The 17561-nt window shown below is 39.1% G+C and overlaps 1 protein-coding gene across 1 annotated transcript in view; it reads right to left on the minus strand.

Moving 5' to 3' along the window:
- agps (alkylglycerone phosphate synthase) overlaps positions 1–14113 on the minus strand; it is a 70743-nt gene extending 56630 nt beyond the window's left edge. The window contains 2 exon segments of the mRNA XM_079822452.1: positions 13828–14037; positions 14039–14113. Coding sequence (XP_079678578.1) covers positions 13828–14037; positions 14039–14082 — 254 coding nt within the window. The 5' untranslated portion in view covers positions 14083–14113.
- Positions 14114–17561: the final 3448 nt, after the last annotated feature.

Genomic DNA, 17561 nt, shown 5'->3' on the forward strand with positions numbered 1-17561 from the left:
TAACAAACACACACTCACCGAAATTCCAGCAGTATCTTATCATTGAACTACACAAGATATGCAAGGCTGTCGGATAAAATTGTCTCAAAAATGTCTCTTTATACTGCCCATATGCTGACCAGGAGAAGTAAAGTTAGGGCCTGTCCCAATACCCACACTTGCGGTCTTGGCCTCTTGAGAGTGTGTGTATGCAACTGGAAGTATAAGTGTGTCAGACAGGAAGCATCAGACTGTCCCAGGTCTGAAAGATGCCCAAGCACAAAGCACACTAAATCCATCTGGGTCATTCCGTGGTCAGCAGCTGGTTTTTTTGGTTTTGTTAATACTTATTCTGTCGAAAGATGAACATAAATAGTGATGAAAGCTAAATTATTAAATGTCACAGATGTATATTTATTGAGTAATCCACTGTTTTGTAAAGGGGGGGTCAAAATTAAAGTTTTCACTAGGGATGCACCGATATGAACATTTTGGCCGATACCGATAATTCTTAATATTTGAAAGCCGATAACCGATATATTGGCCGATAAATCTAAATACAAATTTTAATAAACTCTGAGAGCCTGATTACAAAAACAAAAGGCTCACCATTAAAAGCCATGTACCAAACACTTCAACATAAATCAAACCTATACACTACAGTAGCCTATTTGAACCAGTGTGAGATTCCTTACCGTTTCAAATTAATTTTACACTCCTATGGCCAATTTTTTTTTTTAACACTTTACAATAAGGTTTAATTTTTGTTAGTATTAGTTAACCAACAATGAATGAACAATACTTCAACAGGATTTATTAATTTTAGTTCAAGTTAATCTCAACATATTCAGACGCAAAGTTGTCTTTTAACATTAGGTATCAACTGTGAATGGACTGTTACAAAACACAAACATTTTATTACTAAAAGAAACAAAGGTTATTGCTCTCTGTTTGTTCATGATAGTTAATGCATTAATAAAATGAGACCTTATTTGTAAAATGTTACCAAAAATTATATTGTCTAAAAAATAAAAATAATATACCTAAATAATGCAAACAAGTAATTGAACAGCATAACTTAGGCTGCATAATAAAGAATCAGAATGCAAGTGCATGAAATAACCTCCGCACAGACGATAAAGAAATGGTTTTAATCAAACCATATTGTTGATGGAAATGATACGAGAACAATAAAAGTGCTAATTATAAAAAATAATGCTTCTGTGTTTTTGAAAAAAAAAATATGTTTAATATTACAGTAATAGTAAACATCTGTAATATTAGTCTAGTCTATTAGGAATAATGTTGCTGTTTGAGAGCGCGCTGAAGCTGAAGCTGGAGAGAATGAACGAACAACCATAAACTGAAGCGCTTAGAAGTTTAATTAACAACTAAACGCATCATATATGAGAACAATCAGATATTTATACAAAATAAATATAATATTACAACTTATATTAGCACAAAATCACGCATAGGTGAAGGGTTATAACTCCTGTGGATGCTCTTCCCCTGTTTGAGAGCGTGCTGAAACTGAAGATGATCACCGGTACAGTGAAGCACTGCGGGTTATTGACTTAACCAAACACATCCTATATGACTTTAATCAGATGTTTATACTACAAAAACGTAATATTACGACTTACATATGCTTAAAATGACGCGAATGCACAAGCAAACTTGACTGTGCTGGTCAGAATGCGTTGTTGACGCTTCCCACAACAGCGCGCTGAAAAACAACTAAACCCAGAGAATTCACTATGTTTTATAACAGAAATATTCTCATTGCAGTGTTATGTATACACTCTAAAAAAAAAAAGGTTCTATATTGCACCAAAAATGGTTGTTGGCTCGTAATCATAGGGGAACCTTTTTTAGTGCTATATAGCACCAATTTTGGTGCTTCAGTGGTTCTTCAGCGGTTCTTCAGAGGTTCTTCAGCGGTTCTTCAGAGGTTCTTCACCGGTTCTTTGACTAAGGTGCTATATAGCACCTCTGAAGAACCGCTGAAGAACCACTGAAGCACCAAAATTGGTGCTATATAGCACTAAAAAAGGTTCCCCTATGATTACGAGCCTTTTTTTTTTAGAGTGTAGGACAGTCCCAGTAGTTATTAATGCTGTGCATTTCTGTTTGAAATGCGCGCGCCGGTACAATGAAGTGCTTTATTGCATCGTTAATTAACTCAACCAAACGCATCCTATATGGCAGGGCTCCAGACTAACTTTTTTCACTAGGAGCACAGTGGCCCCCAACTGAAAATTTTAGGGGCGCACACCATAAATCAACATGCAAACCAAATCTACTAATTTCCACTGTATTACTAATAGGGATGGGTATCGTTAAGGTTTTAATGGTATTACTACTCTTACCGATACTGCTTATCGATCCGGTACTTTAACAGTATTCTTACCGGTTCTTTTTATTATACTTTTTTTTTTTTTTATAAAAAAAATTAAAAAATAATTAAGAACATAATTAACATGGCTTTATAATCTGAAAAGTAAAATATATAGAGCAAAAGAAACCGCAAAGTTTGAACAAAAATATAAAACATCTATTTGTAAATGGACCAGTGTGCAGGCATTCGGAAGGTCTGCTAACATTAATATTACTGTAAAGAACAAACCTACAAAGAAATCTAATAAAGTAATTAAATGTAAAATAACACTTCATAGTTTTCACTGTATAAATTGATAGATTAATGCTTATAAAAGCTAAAGTTATTAATTCAAGAGATGTGAATATTTTCTATTTGCCTTTTGTTCGATTCGAATGAATGGCTCAATCGTCAGCAGGTTTATTAGACGCTGCCCCTTTAAGACCGATCGAATGTAGAACTAATAATATCATATTCTCCTATTTCTCCAAACTATTTACGCCCATTTAAGATATAAACTGTTAAAATAACTACTCTCCAATCCGGTCAATTTGACACCGGCTATTTGTTGTTTATTAGATGGTTTAGACGCGCACACGAAGCCTAAAATATTAAGTGCAAGTCGGTCCATTTCGCAGCACACACACATAAGCCGCCTTGAAGTTGGAAACAGCGTCTCTTGCGCGGATTATTGTGCATTTAATAGCTCTTTATTATCAAACACATCCCGCAGTTTAGCAACAGTAGAGACTGCAGTTTACAACAATCACTGAATCTGACGTTAAGTTTAGGTTTAGGGAGAAATGACAGCGCAGCTGTGAAGGGAAGGATGAGCTCGACGGAACACGGCTATAGGAATAGTTTTACCTCATATCATCTTTTTATAATTCTTGGAAGCCAAAATCGAAAATAAAATTAGATTAATATCACAGCACATCCCTAAAGTTTAAGCTAAACTTCTGTGTAGTTCTCTTGGCCATCGTCCCTCATTAAGCTGACTGTGGTGTTGAGTTCGCTGTAGCTCCACGTGAGAGAGCTCGCTTTCTCTCTCTTCTGGATTGCGAATGGCAAAAATGCATCACGGACAAATCACGGTTTAATATTATCTCATATAGAAACGGCTGACAAAGATAGAATTTGCCAGACATAACGTCTATCAATTATAATTAGTAAGTGTATTTTCTTAATTTCTCCAGTACCGACAGCAGGCAAATTTACTGGTCGCACATGTGCTACTGGATGTCAAATTCAGTCGCACACTCTCAAATTTTAGTCGCAAAATGCGACCATTTAGTCGCACTCTGGAGCCCTGTATGGGATTATATACACAAAATAATAAATATAATATTACAACTTACAATGGCACAAAAGGCTGTGAATGCACAAGCAAACTTGACTGTGCTCGTCATGAAGGTGCAACTCCGTGCGCGCGCGCTGAAGCTAAAGACCCGTACAATGAAGTGCTTTACTGCATCGTTTATTAACTCAACCAAACGCATCCTATATGATATTACATACACAGAATAATAATAAATATAATATTACAACTTACAATGGCACAAAAGGCTGTGAATGGACAAGCAAACTTGACTGTGCTCGTCATGAAGGTGTAACTCCGTGGGCGCGCTCTTCCCTCAACAAACGCGCTGAAACACAACGCTCTTTTACAGCCTATTCTATTCTCATTCTCATTTTATGTAGATTATAGAAGACTTGCGCTGCACATGTTGCACATAACTGCATTTTCCTTTTCGAAGTGATTCCAAACATATTTAGAGCAATTCAAACCCATCATGGTGGACAGCGCGTCCGTCTCAGCTGAAGGAAATAATACATTATCTATCGGCTTGACTATATCGGTCAAATTTTCTTATTGGACCGATAACGATAACATCAAAAATAATCATTTATCGGCCGATAACGATATGTTGCAGATATATCGTGCATCCCTAGTTTTCACATGAGATTTGGAGTCAAATTACTGGAATGACTTTAGAAAGATGGCAGCATCTTTATTTAATTTTTACACATATATTGGTAGCTCTATTAGTAACATCCTTGGACTTTAGTAATCTTTGTTGCATTATATGCCAACGGTGAACGTTGAAAAAAAATGGGATAAAAGTTTTTCCCTCAAGTTTGCATGCCTATAACTCAAGAAATATTAAAGGTATCTCAATATCCTTTTAGATTCTGGTTCTTAACAAATGTTACTTTTAATATTTTAATTTTAAAGGCCCTTGATGGTTCAATCCCGGAAATCTCAATGTGGCTCCGTGAGTAAATCGGTCAATTGTAAATATTTTCAGTGGTCAAAACCCAAATGTGGGTCACTTTGCATAGAGCTGATACTTTTATTTCCATCTAAAGAGGAATCTCTGAAGAACAAAATGTTGAAACTATCATAGTTTTTTTCTATCAAGTCAATCGCAAAGAATACACCCGTCTGAGTGCCATAAAAAGTATTTTTCCAAAGTTTGCGTACCTGTAACTCTAAGGGCCCTCTGACACCTACCTTGTTTGGTCTGAATTTTCTGACTTTTCAGTTTGGTCCGAATCAAAATGACAGGTGTGAAACCTCCCCAGACCACGGTCCGGACCAAACAGGCGAAATTTGGTCAGACGAAAAAAGGTAGTCTCGATCCGGATCAAACTGAACAAAGGTTCGGTTCGTTTCTAGTGTGAAAGCATTTTCTGTATGGTTCGGACTTTCAGAGCATTTACAGGAAGTTCCTGTTTAGGTTTAAATATTTTAATGTTATTTTTAAATTTCATCTCGGCTATATTGATTATGAAAAGTGCAAAGATGCAAATATGTCAGAAGACAGAAGGTCAGAAATGATTTTGACCACTTCATTAAGTTTTGTTTTGTAGAAAGCCTCTCTTTAAAGTGAATTTCGTTTTGTATAAATTGTATCTTAATTTTAATCAATGTTGCATCAGCCAATTTCCTGGATTTAATAAATAAGAAGCAAATAGACTATAGCAGACAATAATCGTGACATGGAGGCGCCGGCGCGATCACGATTGCTCTTGAACATGTCTCATAAATAAACCCAAACTCAGCCTCACAGACATGAGGAATATGTGTATAGTAGGGATGAAACGGTATGGAAATTTAACATCACGATTATAGTGACCCAAATTATCACGGTTATCAATATTATCACGGTTTTCTTCAAATTAGATGAAAGTGTTCAAAAAGAACCGATGCACACACTTAAAACATTTCAACAAGTTTTATATTTGAAAATCAACAAACAACAAATAAATAAAGCAGCTCTATGCACTTTTTTAAGCTAGATTCTATTCTGTGGGATTTCCTTCCTTATAATGGCCGTCATCAATAACAATGCATAATGCATAAATAATAATAATTTGTCATAAATATAATCTCTAATATTATCTCTGTAAATATATTCTCAAGCAATATTCTCATCAGTGTTCAGCAATGATGCATTTAAATCTAGCATATTTTGTGTAAGAGCCCAAACAGTATCCTAGTGAAATAATGCATATCCATATTTCCCTATGATTTGACATTTTATTTGATTAAATATCAAAATGTGTGTATCATACCTGACACCTATATGATCACTTTACAGTCAGTTTTACTTCAAATGCTATTGAAGTTTGAAACGTGTATAACGTTACCAATGTTGTGTGTAACTTTAGAGACGGTCCCTAAATTCACCAGCGTTATGCCAGTCATATCAGATGCGCTCATGGATGCGCTGTGGTTCTGCTGTGTTTTTTAAAACTATTTTCGCTGCTGAAAATAGAACAAAAACGGTCAACCACTGTATGATGAATGAATCTCTTGCGTACATAGCACGTTTATCTCTGCTTTGAGTGTATATTTCAGTGAGAGCGGCGCGCGCTCTGAAGAAAACTCCGGCTAATCTGAACGCCTCTGATTATGAGACATCGCATTCATAAACACATGTGAGTGGTTATAATGCGCAACGCGATTATAACAGATGGCTTTTGAGAAGACTATAATAAGTTTAACAGCCAGAGTGGCTAGTGTGCAGCCGAGATAACGTTAAGTTACACCCGCAAATGGCGGTTGTTAATGTCAAGCCCTGATTATTATCCCTTAAATGTCACCCTAGTCTTGTCTGAATTTGTTCGTTCGCTTCACGTTATTATTTCCCAGACGTAGTTTTGGTATTGAGGTCAAAGTCCACTTGCCTTGCGTTCGTAGTTTTGAAGTGTTCCCCTATTACAGCGACTTTCTTCTGGCATGTTCTGCAGACAGGGTGACCATCTGCGATTAAGTTTCCCTCAGGACTTTTGTAAAAGCCAAAATATGACCACACCTCAGATTTGGTCCTTTTAGAGGCTGAACAATCTCCAGAGTGCTGTCACTGCTTTCTGCCATTTCTCCTCATTCAAAAAACAACGCTGCGATGTGCCTGTGTCAGACTGACTGGACAAGATTTACCCGCGAGTTTTCACATTCGTGATAATCGCACGCGGTTTTAATGATAATTAAATTTTATACGATATTACTAACCGTCACTAAATTTGATCGTGGTTTATCGTGAAACCGGTAATCGTTTCATCCCTAGTGTATAGAAAGCTTGAAATGTCCACTTTTAAACGAAACAATTCGAAACGAAAATAAATAGTCTAGCAATGCGCACTGTTCAATAGTGGCAACGATATGCGTCCGTTCTTTCATTCTTGTCAAAGACGCAAGTGTGTCATAAAGTTCTTTAGTGCGCTCGCATAATTGCTATGTGAAACCAAACCAAAACTAACCAAATGTATAAAATGTATCAAAACATGAACTTTGGTTCTGACCTTGGTGCGGACTTTCAGGTGTGAAAACGCCCTAAGTATTAAAGGTATCTTAATATCCTTTGATATGGTCATTCGTAATAAACATTTCTTTTGTAATCTTCATTTTCAAAGACCTATACGATTCAATCCCAAAGATATAGTGACCCCAATGTGACTCCATGTCCAAATTGTTGAATTTTACCCATTTTCAATGGTCAAAACCAAACGTGGGTCACTTTTTAAAGAGCTGATACTTGTTGTGTTTGAAGAATGTCTGACGAACAAATAACAATAGAGAAACTAGAGATGTATCTTGTTTCCCTCTACCAAAACATACCTCTGCCCAAAAAAATTATATTTTCAGAAGTTTACATGTTTTTAACTCAAGAAGCGTTTAAGATATCTTAATGTCATTTTAGATTCTTGTTCCTATGACACATTTCTCTTGTACTCTTCAATTTTTAAGGCCCTGTATGGTCTAATCCCAGAGATATTGGGATGTCAATGTGGTAGTTACAATACTGCGTATTTCAACTCTTGGTAGCTTCAGAAGCTGTTCAAATGTATTCTTCTTGTAATAAAGAAAAAGTTTGTTGAGAACCAGAATCTAAAATCATATCGAGATATCTTTAATGCTTAAAGAGTAACAGACATGCAAACTTTGGAAAAAACAATACTTTTGGTACTCAGACAGTTATGTTCCGCGCAATTGTGTTGATGGAAAAAACCTGATACATTGCTAGTTTCAACATTATTAGTTCTTCAGATATTCCTCTTTAAAAGAAAAAAGTATGCATGTGTACGCAACCTGACTCACATTTGGTTTGTGACCATTGAAAGAGGTCACAGATTACTCACAGAGCCACATTGAGGTCTCCATTTCTCTGGAATTGAACCATATAAGGCCTTTACAATGAAGACAACAAAAACTTTAAGAACCAGAATCTAAAATCATATTGAGATATCTTTAATACTTTTAGAGTTACAGCCATGCAAACCTTTGCAAAACAATACTTATGGCACTCAGATGGGTGTATTCTATACTATTGACTTGATAGAAAAAATTACATTAAACATTATTCAACATTATTTGTTCGTCAGAGATTCCTCTTTAAATGGAAATAAAAGTATCAGCTCTATGCAAAGTGACCCACATTTGGGTTTTGACCACTGAAAATATTTAAAATTGACCGATTTACTCACGGAGCCACATTAAGATTTCCATATCTCTGGGAATGTACGATCAAGGGCCTTTAAAATATAGATATTAAAAGGAAAGTTTGTTAAGAACCAGAATCTAAAAGGATATTGAGATACCTTTAATACTTCTTGAGTTACGGGCATGCAAACTTGAGACAAAAAACACAAGAAGTGCTTTTATCCCATTTTTGAACGTTCCCCGTTGACATATAATGCAACAAAGATTGCTTAAGTCAAAGGATGTTACTAATAGAGCTACCAACCTCTGTGTAAAAATAAAATAACCAAGCTGCCATCTTTCTAAAGCCATTTTTACACCGCTGCAATTTGGCTCCAAGTGAAAACTGCCATTTTTGACCACCCTTTACAAAACAGCGGATTACTCAGGAAATATATATCTGTGACATTTAATATTTTGGCTTTCTTCTTGCTTTACACCAGGGATGTGATGTGAGGACATTTTCCCACCGGTTAATCGACGTGTGTCAACACCGGTAATACCGGTCTCACCGACGGGGGCTTTTAAATCGCTAATTCTAAACCGAAAGTAAAGTGCGCACGGCCGCTCGGGCATTCATAACGGAGTGGTGCAGAGCAAAGCAAGTGTTTTCAATGAATTCCTATGAAAGTTAAGCTTCCATAGACATGAACTGAAAACGCGCCAGTGGACACACACCGTGAATGACAGTGCGGCCGTGAATGAATGACAGTGCGGCCATAAATGCGTGTGCACTGTGTAGGTGGTACGGTACAGCACTGTGGGCGGTATACTGAGTTTGTACAATATATCGATATATTTTTTAGAAACGATATGGAATGAGGCAATACCGTTTATATCGATATACAGTAGATTGATACGAACGCATATGAAAAATAGCGGGTACGCAGTGAGCTGATGCAGGGAAAGTGCATGATACAATTTGTCCTAAACATGACACACGCTTTATATTAAGGGCTTCAAAATAACTGGTAAGATATAGTAAACACGTATAGTTTAAAGCAGCTTGCCCTGTCAGATGTTCTGAGAGATAGGCTACTGGTGCTAAATACTTGTGGTGTTTAATGGGTTTCAAATGTGGTGCTTTCCCAAGTGCATAACTTAAATCTCAGAGGTATATTCTCCATCTGTAAATGTCAGAAAGTCATGCAAATATGTCCGAGGACGAGCTTCTGCAAGTGAATCTCCGCTAAAATTCAGGCTTCTGTGAATGAGTGCCGCCACGCACATTCGCGCCAAACAGACGGAGCGCAATAGAATAAGAGCGCAATAATTCTGACTAAATTACACATATTTCTAAAAATATTTGTTGTTGGACAATAAATGTGCCATTTGTGGAATTGTACACCTATAAGTAAGTATATTTTTATGAAAGTGACCATTATAATGGGGTAATCAAAAATAGTCTAATATGCTTTTGTTTTTATTTTCATTTTTAGTGAATATAAAAACAAAATTATTAATTTGGTTTTTAGACTGTAAACCCCCTTTTTGCACATAATATATTGCATAGCGTACATTACATTCACTGTATTTGTTTATAGCCTTCGATAGGGGTGGGCGATATAGCCTCAAAATTATATCACGATATTTCAAGAATATTTGCGATAACAATATTTATGACGATATAGAAAAAAAAAATATGGTTAATATTAAGTTGTATTGGTTATTGCAGTTAATGCGGTTAATGTGCTGTTTTCATTTCAGGTGTGTTTACACAGAGCACTGTAATTGGTTTAAAAGTCCGAATGAAAATGCTGCATATTAACACTGCTTTCATAAGGATACACTCATATTTCTGAAGTGTAAAACTTTTTATTTTGTAACAAGTTTTGAAGATAATGTTGGAATAATGACACAGACATAGCCTGGCTATGCCATCTCATTTGACAGAGTTTGTCCCAGGCACTTTCTACTTCAACTGCGCCTGAGGTGTTTCTTACAGCAACAAGATCGGTTTAGATAAAGTCTTGTGTAAACTGTCCAAAGAATCGTTCAATCAGAATGACATAAAAGTGTGCATGTAAACGGGGTTATTGAAGTGCACACACACGCGTCACTCGCATTCAGAGAGCAGAGATCGCGCTGCACATTCATGAGCACAGAAAGTTGTTATTAACGCCGCCCCGCGACTTTTAGCAATAAAATAGCTAAGTTACTGGATCACTACATTATATTTCTCAGCAACGATGGGGTTACATGGGGAATTTTTCAGTAATAAACCCACAACTTCATTAAGAGAGACGCTGAACAGACGCAGTCACACAGGTGTATCTCGCGCTCTCGCTCTCTCGCACTCTCTCTCTCTCTCTCTCTCCAAATAAATGTAATCTTACACACTGTGTCTGATTCAAAGAAGGCAGAATGCTAGATCTAATGAGCCGTAACAGACGAAAATAACTGTCAATGTTACCCTTCCTGTTTAGTCACCTTTTGTAAACAAGTAGCTCCTTTTTAGGTACTAAGTCGTTATGAATCTGACATGCTGCTCTTGGTGTATACTCTGACAGGTGTTGTTGTTGTGCGCGCTAGGGAACTTCGGCAGACACGTTCAGTTTTTATTTGTAGTGTCTGTTCTCTAACTGAACTGAATGATTTTATTACTATAAAAATCAAAACGACCAGTCGGCAAGTGATGTAACTGGTGTTTCCCCTGAACACCACTAACACAGACTACCGCAGCAAGCCTAATTTATGCATTTCTTTCACCAGAAAAAAAAAAAAGATCAAAATAATAAAAAGAATTTAGCCGGGGACCTCTGGTTGAGTTGACACGGAATGACCCAATAGACTAAATCACCATATGAAAGTAACTTGATGCTTCAAATAACGAGTTTATTAATGACATTGTTACACCGGTAGGTGGCGACTGTTAAGAGACTGTTAAAGGGATAGTTCACCCAAAAATGAAATTTACCCCATTATTTACTCATCCTCAAGTCATCCTAGGTGTGTATGACATTCTTCTCTCAGACGAACACAATCAGAGTGTCCGGCACTTCCAAGCTTTATAATAGCAGTAGTAGTTGCGTGTTTTTGAAGTCCATAAAAATGCATCTGTCCATCATATAACTGCTCCACACGGCTCTGGGGGTTAATAAAGGCCTTCTGAAGCGAATCAATGTGTTTGTGTAAGAGAAATATCCATATTTAAAACTTTATAAAGTTAAGCTCCGGCCGACCACCTTACATATTCAATTTATGGAAAAAGTGTTGAAAGTGCCTCTGCCGATCAAAGGCTTACATTATCAGGTACACTCGTCAGATGTCGCGTACGTACGCATCTTGAATTACGAGAATATCCATAAGAGAAATGGATATTTCTCTTACACTAACGCACCGATTCGCTTCAGAAGGCCTTTATTAACCCCCCAGAGCCGTGTGGAGCAGTTATATGACGAACAGATGCATTTTTTATGGACTTCAAAAACAGAGCAACTATTACTGACATTATAAAGCTTGGATTAGCCTGGACTATTTTAATATAACTCTGATTGATTTCGTCTGAAAGAAGAATGTCATACACACCTAGGATGACTTGAGGGAGAGGAAATCATGGGGTCATTTTTGGGTGAACTATCCCTTTAAGGCCGATTTATCCAGAAATAAAACAATGAAATATAATTAATGTAAACTGTTTTTTTGTTTTTTTAATCATTCATTTAAATTAATTACACATTTTAAATAGACTGCAGCAATTAACATTTTGTCAGAACCTCTAGTAAATGACATGTTATTTTGTTTAGTTGTCTGTTCAGAATTTTAACCAAAAAAAAAAAAATTCATGATTTCTCAATTTATCCAGAATCGTGCAGCTCTACCTTATACTCATTCATTTTGTTTTGTATCTTTAGTTTCGGTGTTAAAAATGAAAGTGTGAACGCTAAAGCAAACCCTGACTAAATGGATCTTTTTTTTTTAGCAAACAAACCTAGAGAACCGAACTATTAGAAGTTTATTTTAAAGAGCAAGTACTGTAAATAAAGCGCTGTAAAAACAACATGTTGTAAGTGTGTCCCATCGAGTAATCAAAAGTTCGGCACACACACACACACACACACACACACACTTGTGGTCCTTCGCGGCCACTTGAAGTGCAAAGAGCGCAAGTGTGGGATCATACTGAGAAGTTCAGTCAGAGAAAACACTGGTGATCTGGGAAAACAGCACGGCATTGACAGCCCGGCCAAAACAAATCTACATAAGAAAATCTTTCTGCTGGGTCTCAGTAGGTCAAAGGTTTTTTCACCTGGTGTCCAGCACTAGATGGCAGCAAAGTGCCTTTAGCAAATACAGAGTCAGGCCACCCCAGCCCTCATCCAATCAGAGCACAGTTTGCCATACTAACTTTTGACACACAGAACACAACTTATGGGGAGATCACCTCATGTTTACATTCATAACCATGGGCTGCAGGACCAATAATCCATCCTCTAGCCTACACGAGGAAAGTGATAACAGCCGTCACAGATATAACACCTTTAAAGAAAGACAACAGAGGTGCTCTAGAAAGATCCACCAACAAGTGCTCAGTCTATAAGTTCAACTGATGAGCCTCGGGCCAGTGCTGTTTAAACTACAGACACACAGAAATAACCAACGCCCTTTCCGTTTACAGAAGCATCATCAACCCTCCAACAAAAGCACATGTCTGAACACTCAGGAAACAAGGAGATAGCAATCTTTACAGACCCAAGGCCTCACAAACACAGACTTTCAGCCAACACTGCGACCTCCAGAGGAAAATAACACTTTATAATCGCTTCCATTGAGCACATTATGCTTGGAAAGTTGGAAATCTGTTAACCATTTATTCTCCAAATAACACTTCTCGGGAGATTAAAGATACAGTTCACACAACTGGAAAACCTCATTGTTTTACTTACAACGTTGTGTTGCTCATAAAAACCTACTCAAAAGTACTTTTTCTACAGGATGAGCACTGACAGTGGCTGTCAAGCCCCAAAAAAAGCACCATATGGCAACATATTTCCAGCTTTGTGTGAGGAACAGCTCCAGGTTGAACTGAAAATGCCCTGGTTGTTAAATCTCGTTTACTTGAGGCCGAGTAGATGACAGGGGTTGTTTTTGGGTCACCTATAGCTTTAAGGGCTGAGGCGTGTTTATAATGGAGGAAGCAGCAGCCCTGCTGTGTGTCAAGCGTCTTCTCCGTTACCGGTTTGGTCGCTTCGAGACTATTAAAACCCCAGTGATAGATATAATGAGCACAATGAGAGGAAACCTGACAGTGTCCATCATCAGTGTGTGTTGGTATCGCGCGCCACCGCGCCCTCCTCCGGGATGTGAATGGACACTTTGTTTAGTTCCCGAGCGCAGCGCGCGCCCGCAGTGATACAATGCAACGCCGCTGGATTCCTTAACGCGGCCGCTGTTTAAATGCAGCGGTTGTGTGTGTGTGTATGTGTGTGTATGTGTAAGCTGGACCCCATATAGCACACAGGTTCACTCGCACACACTGTACCTCCTCTTCGGCACCGGTGTCAGGCTGCTCGGGTTGGGTTGGGGCGTCTCGGCTTTGCACTCCTGCGCAGCGACGCCCGTGTTTTCATCTTCTGGCCGTTTCTGCAGATGTCCGGCTATGATCCGGAGTCTTTGCTGTGCGGTGGTGCTGTTGCTGCTGCTGTTTGACGCCATGCTGCTTCCGTGTTTGCTGTCAGAGGTCAGCGCGCGGCTGATGGAGGGATGTGAGGTGGAGATTACACACGCGTCCCGTCATGCACCGCACTCCGCCTCCCTCCTTCCCTCCCCGCCCGATCCGCTCTGCTTCGATCCGGACCAGATTTTCCCTAAAATTATCCTTAAAGCTACACTGTGTAACTTTTTTAGTTTATTCTTAGCTAAAAACACTTAGTTCTTTCAAAAATATATGTGCTCATTAATGTATATTTACTTCTTTCAAGTAATAAAGTATTCTCGTAAGTTTATAAAATGCCATTGAAAATACATACGGGTGAGGGGTTCGAATGCGGGTCGCCATGTTGCCCCTCCATCTTGAAAGTACATTAGCCAAAGAGGGACATACCCGTAAATTCAAGCTTCGCCTTTCTAAAAGTTAGATGCGATTAATCGTGATTAATTGATTTGATTATATATAGGTGGTGGTTAGGGTTGCCACCTTCAGTGTGGCAAAATAAGGGACAACCATTCACGACTCACCCCCCCCCCCCCCAAAAAAAAAAAATCCCCTTAAAAACAATTGCATAAAGGACAGAAATAAAGAATATGTCATGAAATGATTATTTCAACATCAACAACTTGACAGCTCAATAATAAACCATAAGAAAACATAAGATCAAGTATGTGAACTTGCAACAGAACACATGCTATATTATTTTACATTTGATTATTTTATTTTATTCTAAAGAACTCTTAGCCTATTTGGTGCACTTTATGACGCCTCATGATGTTCCAAACCTGTATGAGTTTCTTTGTTCTGCTGTACACAAAAGAAGATATTTTGAAGAAAGTTTGTACCAGGCTGCTTTGGGGGCACCATTGACTTCCACAGTAATCTTCCTATGTGTTCAACATAACAAAGAAATGTATACATGTTTGGAACAACTTGAGGGTAAATAAATGATGACAGAATTATCATTTTTGGGTGAACTGTCCCTTTAAGCAGTCATTCTGAACCAGTAGGCCTAATCACTTTTTTGAATTTTAAAAATGTTTATTTTCTTTGAATAATTTACTTAAATGATGACTATATTATCGTGTAATTATTTGTCCCATTTTTATCTAAATATTTTTTAAATGTCATAAACTTTATATGACAGGATTATTTATTATGTATGATTAATATAGCCTAGCTAAATTATAAATTCATAATAACATTTATTAGGCTATAATCTATTAATTAACCTGTCTAAAAAATTATAATTCTGCCTGCCAAGCTCTGATAATGTATTGGAATATTATATTAATATATTATCCATTAAAAAAACTATAGGCCTACCTTTAGAAGCACAGATGTGTCTGTCACCACAGTCAGACAGTCTGAGACACTGAAATGCTTCTCATAAAGTGTGCAGTTGGCCTGAGGTTCATCATGAGTTACTGGACAGACCCATTGATACCTTTTTTTTTATATAAATTCAGTTCTATATCTGGAGATCCTCTTGCGTTTAAACGGTGGACGCGACGCGAGCTCAACATGTTTTTAAAAAACCGCGCAAGTTTACAGGCACACTCTGGCACAGCACATGTTCTCGAGACTCCGCCGCTATGGCAACAAAGCCCGCAATCACGCACAAATGAGCTCCTGTACTACTTATTGTGAAATTGATTTGTTTATATTTGCTATCAGTATTCTCCACACTGCAAAATCCGTATGTGTTTATTGAACTATGTGTGGACCTGTGTAAAATACGGGACAAATCGCGTCCCGTATTGGTTTGATACGGAACGCGTCATTTTCTTGTAAATACGGGACGATTCCGTATTTTACGGGACGGGTGGCAACCCTAGTGGTGGTACGACACACATCCACATGATGGAGGACCCAAGGTTTCCCAGCAGAACATTGGCCAAAGCATCACTGCCTCCGCCGCCACGCCTTCTTCCCATAATGCACCTGTGCCATGTGTTCCTCAGGTAACCCACACACACACACCCGGCCATCCACGTGATGTAGAAGAACACGTGATCATCAGACCAGGCCGCCTTCTTCCATTGCTCCGTGGTCCAGTTCTGATGCTCACGTGCCACTGTTGGTGCTTTGGGCGGGGTCAGGGGTCAGCATGGGCACTGGTCAGCGGCTGTGCCGCCCCATACACAACAAACTGAGATGCTCTGTGTATTCTGACACCTTTCTATCAGAACCAGCATTAACTTCTCGAGCAGTTTGAGCTCCAGTAGCTCGTCTGTTTGATCGGACCACACGGGCATTAATGAGCCTCGGCCGCCCATGACCCTGTGGCCGGTTCTCCACTGGTCCTCCATGACCCTGTGGCCGGTTCTCCACTGGTCCTCCATGACCCTGTGGCCGGTTCTCCACTGGTCCTCCATGACCCTGTGGCCGGTTCTCCACTGGTCCTTCATGACCCTGTGGCCGGTTCTCCACTGGTCCTTCATGACCCTGTGGCCGGTTCTCCACTGGTCCTCCATGACCCTGTGGCCGGTTCTCCACTGGTCCTTCATGACCCTGTGGCCGGTTCTCCACTGGTCCTTCATGACCCTGTGGCCGGTTCTCCACTGGTCCTTCATGACCCTGTGGCCGGTTCTCCACTGGTCCTCCATGACCCTGTGGCCGGTTCTCCACTGGTCCTTCATGACCCTGTGGCCGGTTCTCCACTGGTCCTTCATGACCCTGTGGCCGGTTCTCCACTGGTCCTTCATGACCCTGTGGCCGGTTCTCCACTGGTCCTCCATGACCCTGTGGCCGGTTCTCCACTGGTCCTCCATGACCCTGTGGCCGGTTCTCCACTGGTCCTCCATGACCCTGTGGCTGGTTCTCCACTGGTCCTTCATGACCCTGTGGCCGGTTCTCCACTGGTCCTTCATGACCCTGTGGCCGGTTCTCCACTGGTCCTTCATGACCCTGTGGCCGGTTCTCCACTGGTGCTTCCTCTGAGCACTTTTGATAGAGACTGACCACTGCAGACCGCAGCACTGATGAATGGAAAAGAAAGGGTCTTGAGCGTGACACGTTGAAAAGCTGCGAGACACTGCAGTGCAGCGGTCAAAGGTGATAATTTAGCACATTTTTAAATTGAAAAACCATTAAAAAGCTTTCTGTAAACAGGCCCAAAGTAGACTTCTCACGTCAGCACGTTCTGACCTCATACGTGAATATACCGGAAATATTCATTCTGCGTTCACACAGCGGTAATTTACTGGTGATGTTATTTACAACTTCCCTCACTGGTAAATTGCCGGAATTGATTAACCGGTATTTTTGAAAAGGTTTTTTGAAATGATCTCTAACCGGAAATCTACCGGGAAAGGGGCTACTGACCGCGCCAGTCAAAGCATTTGTCAGCTGCGTCTTGTTCCCGTGTTCAGTCCTTTTAATATAAAAGTATTTTCTACTGAGTGACTCACTCTTGAAGACAGTGTTTGCCGCCATCTAATGGCGTAATAATGTAACTTCTGTTGCTGTTCACGGTCAGGGACTATTTTTTCCAGCGGAAGGAAGGTTTTTAGTGATTTTACAAGTTGCATTGATACATATATTTTGGCTTTAATATTTGTATT

This window comes from Gobio gobio (genome assembly GCF_949357685.1).
Source record: "Gobio gobio genome assembly, chromosome: 7".
Lineage (NCBI taxonomy): Eukaryota > Metazoa > Chordata > Actinopteri > Cypriniformes > Gobionidae > Gobio > Gobio gobio.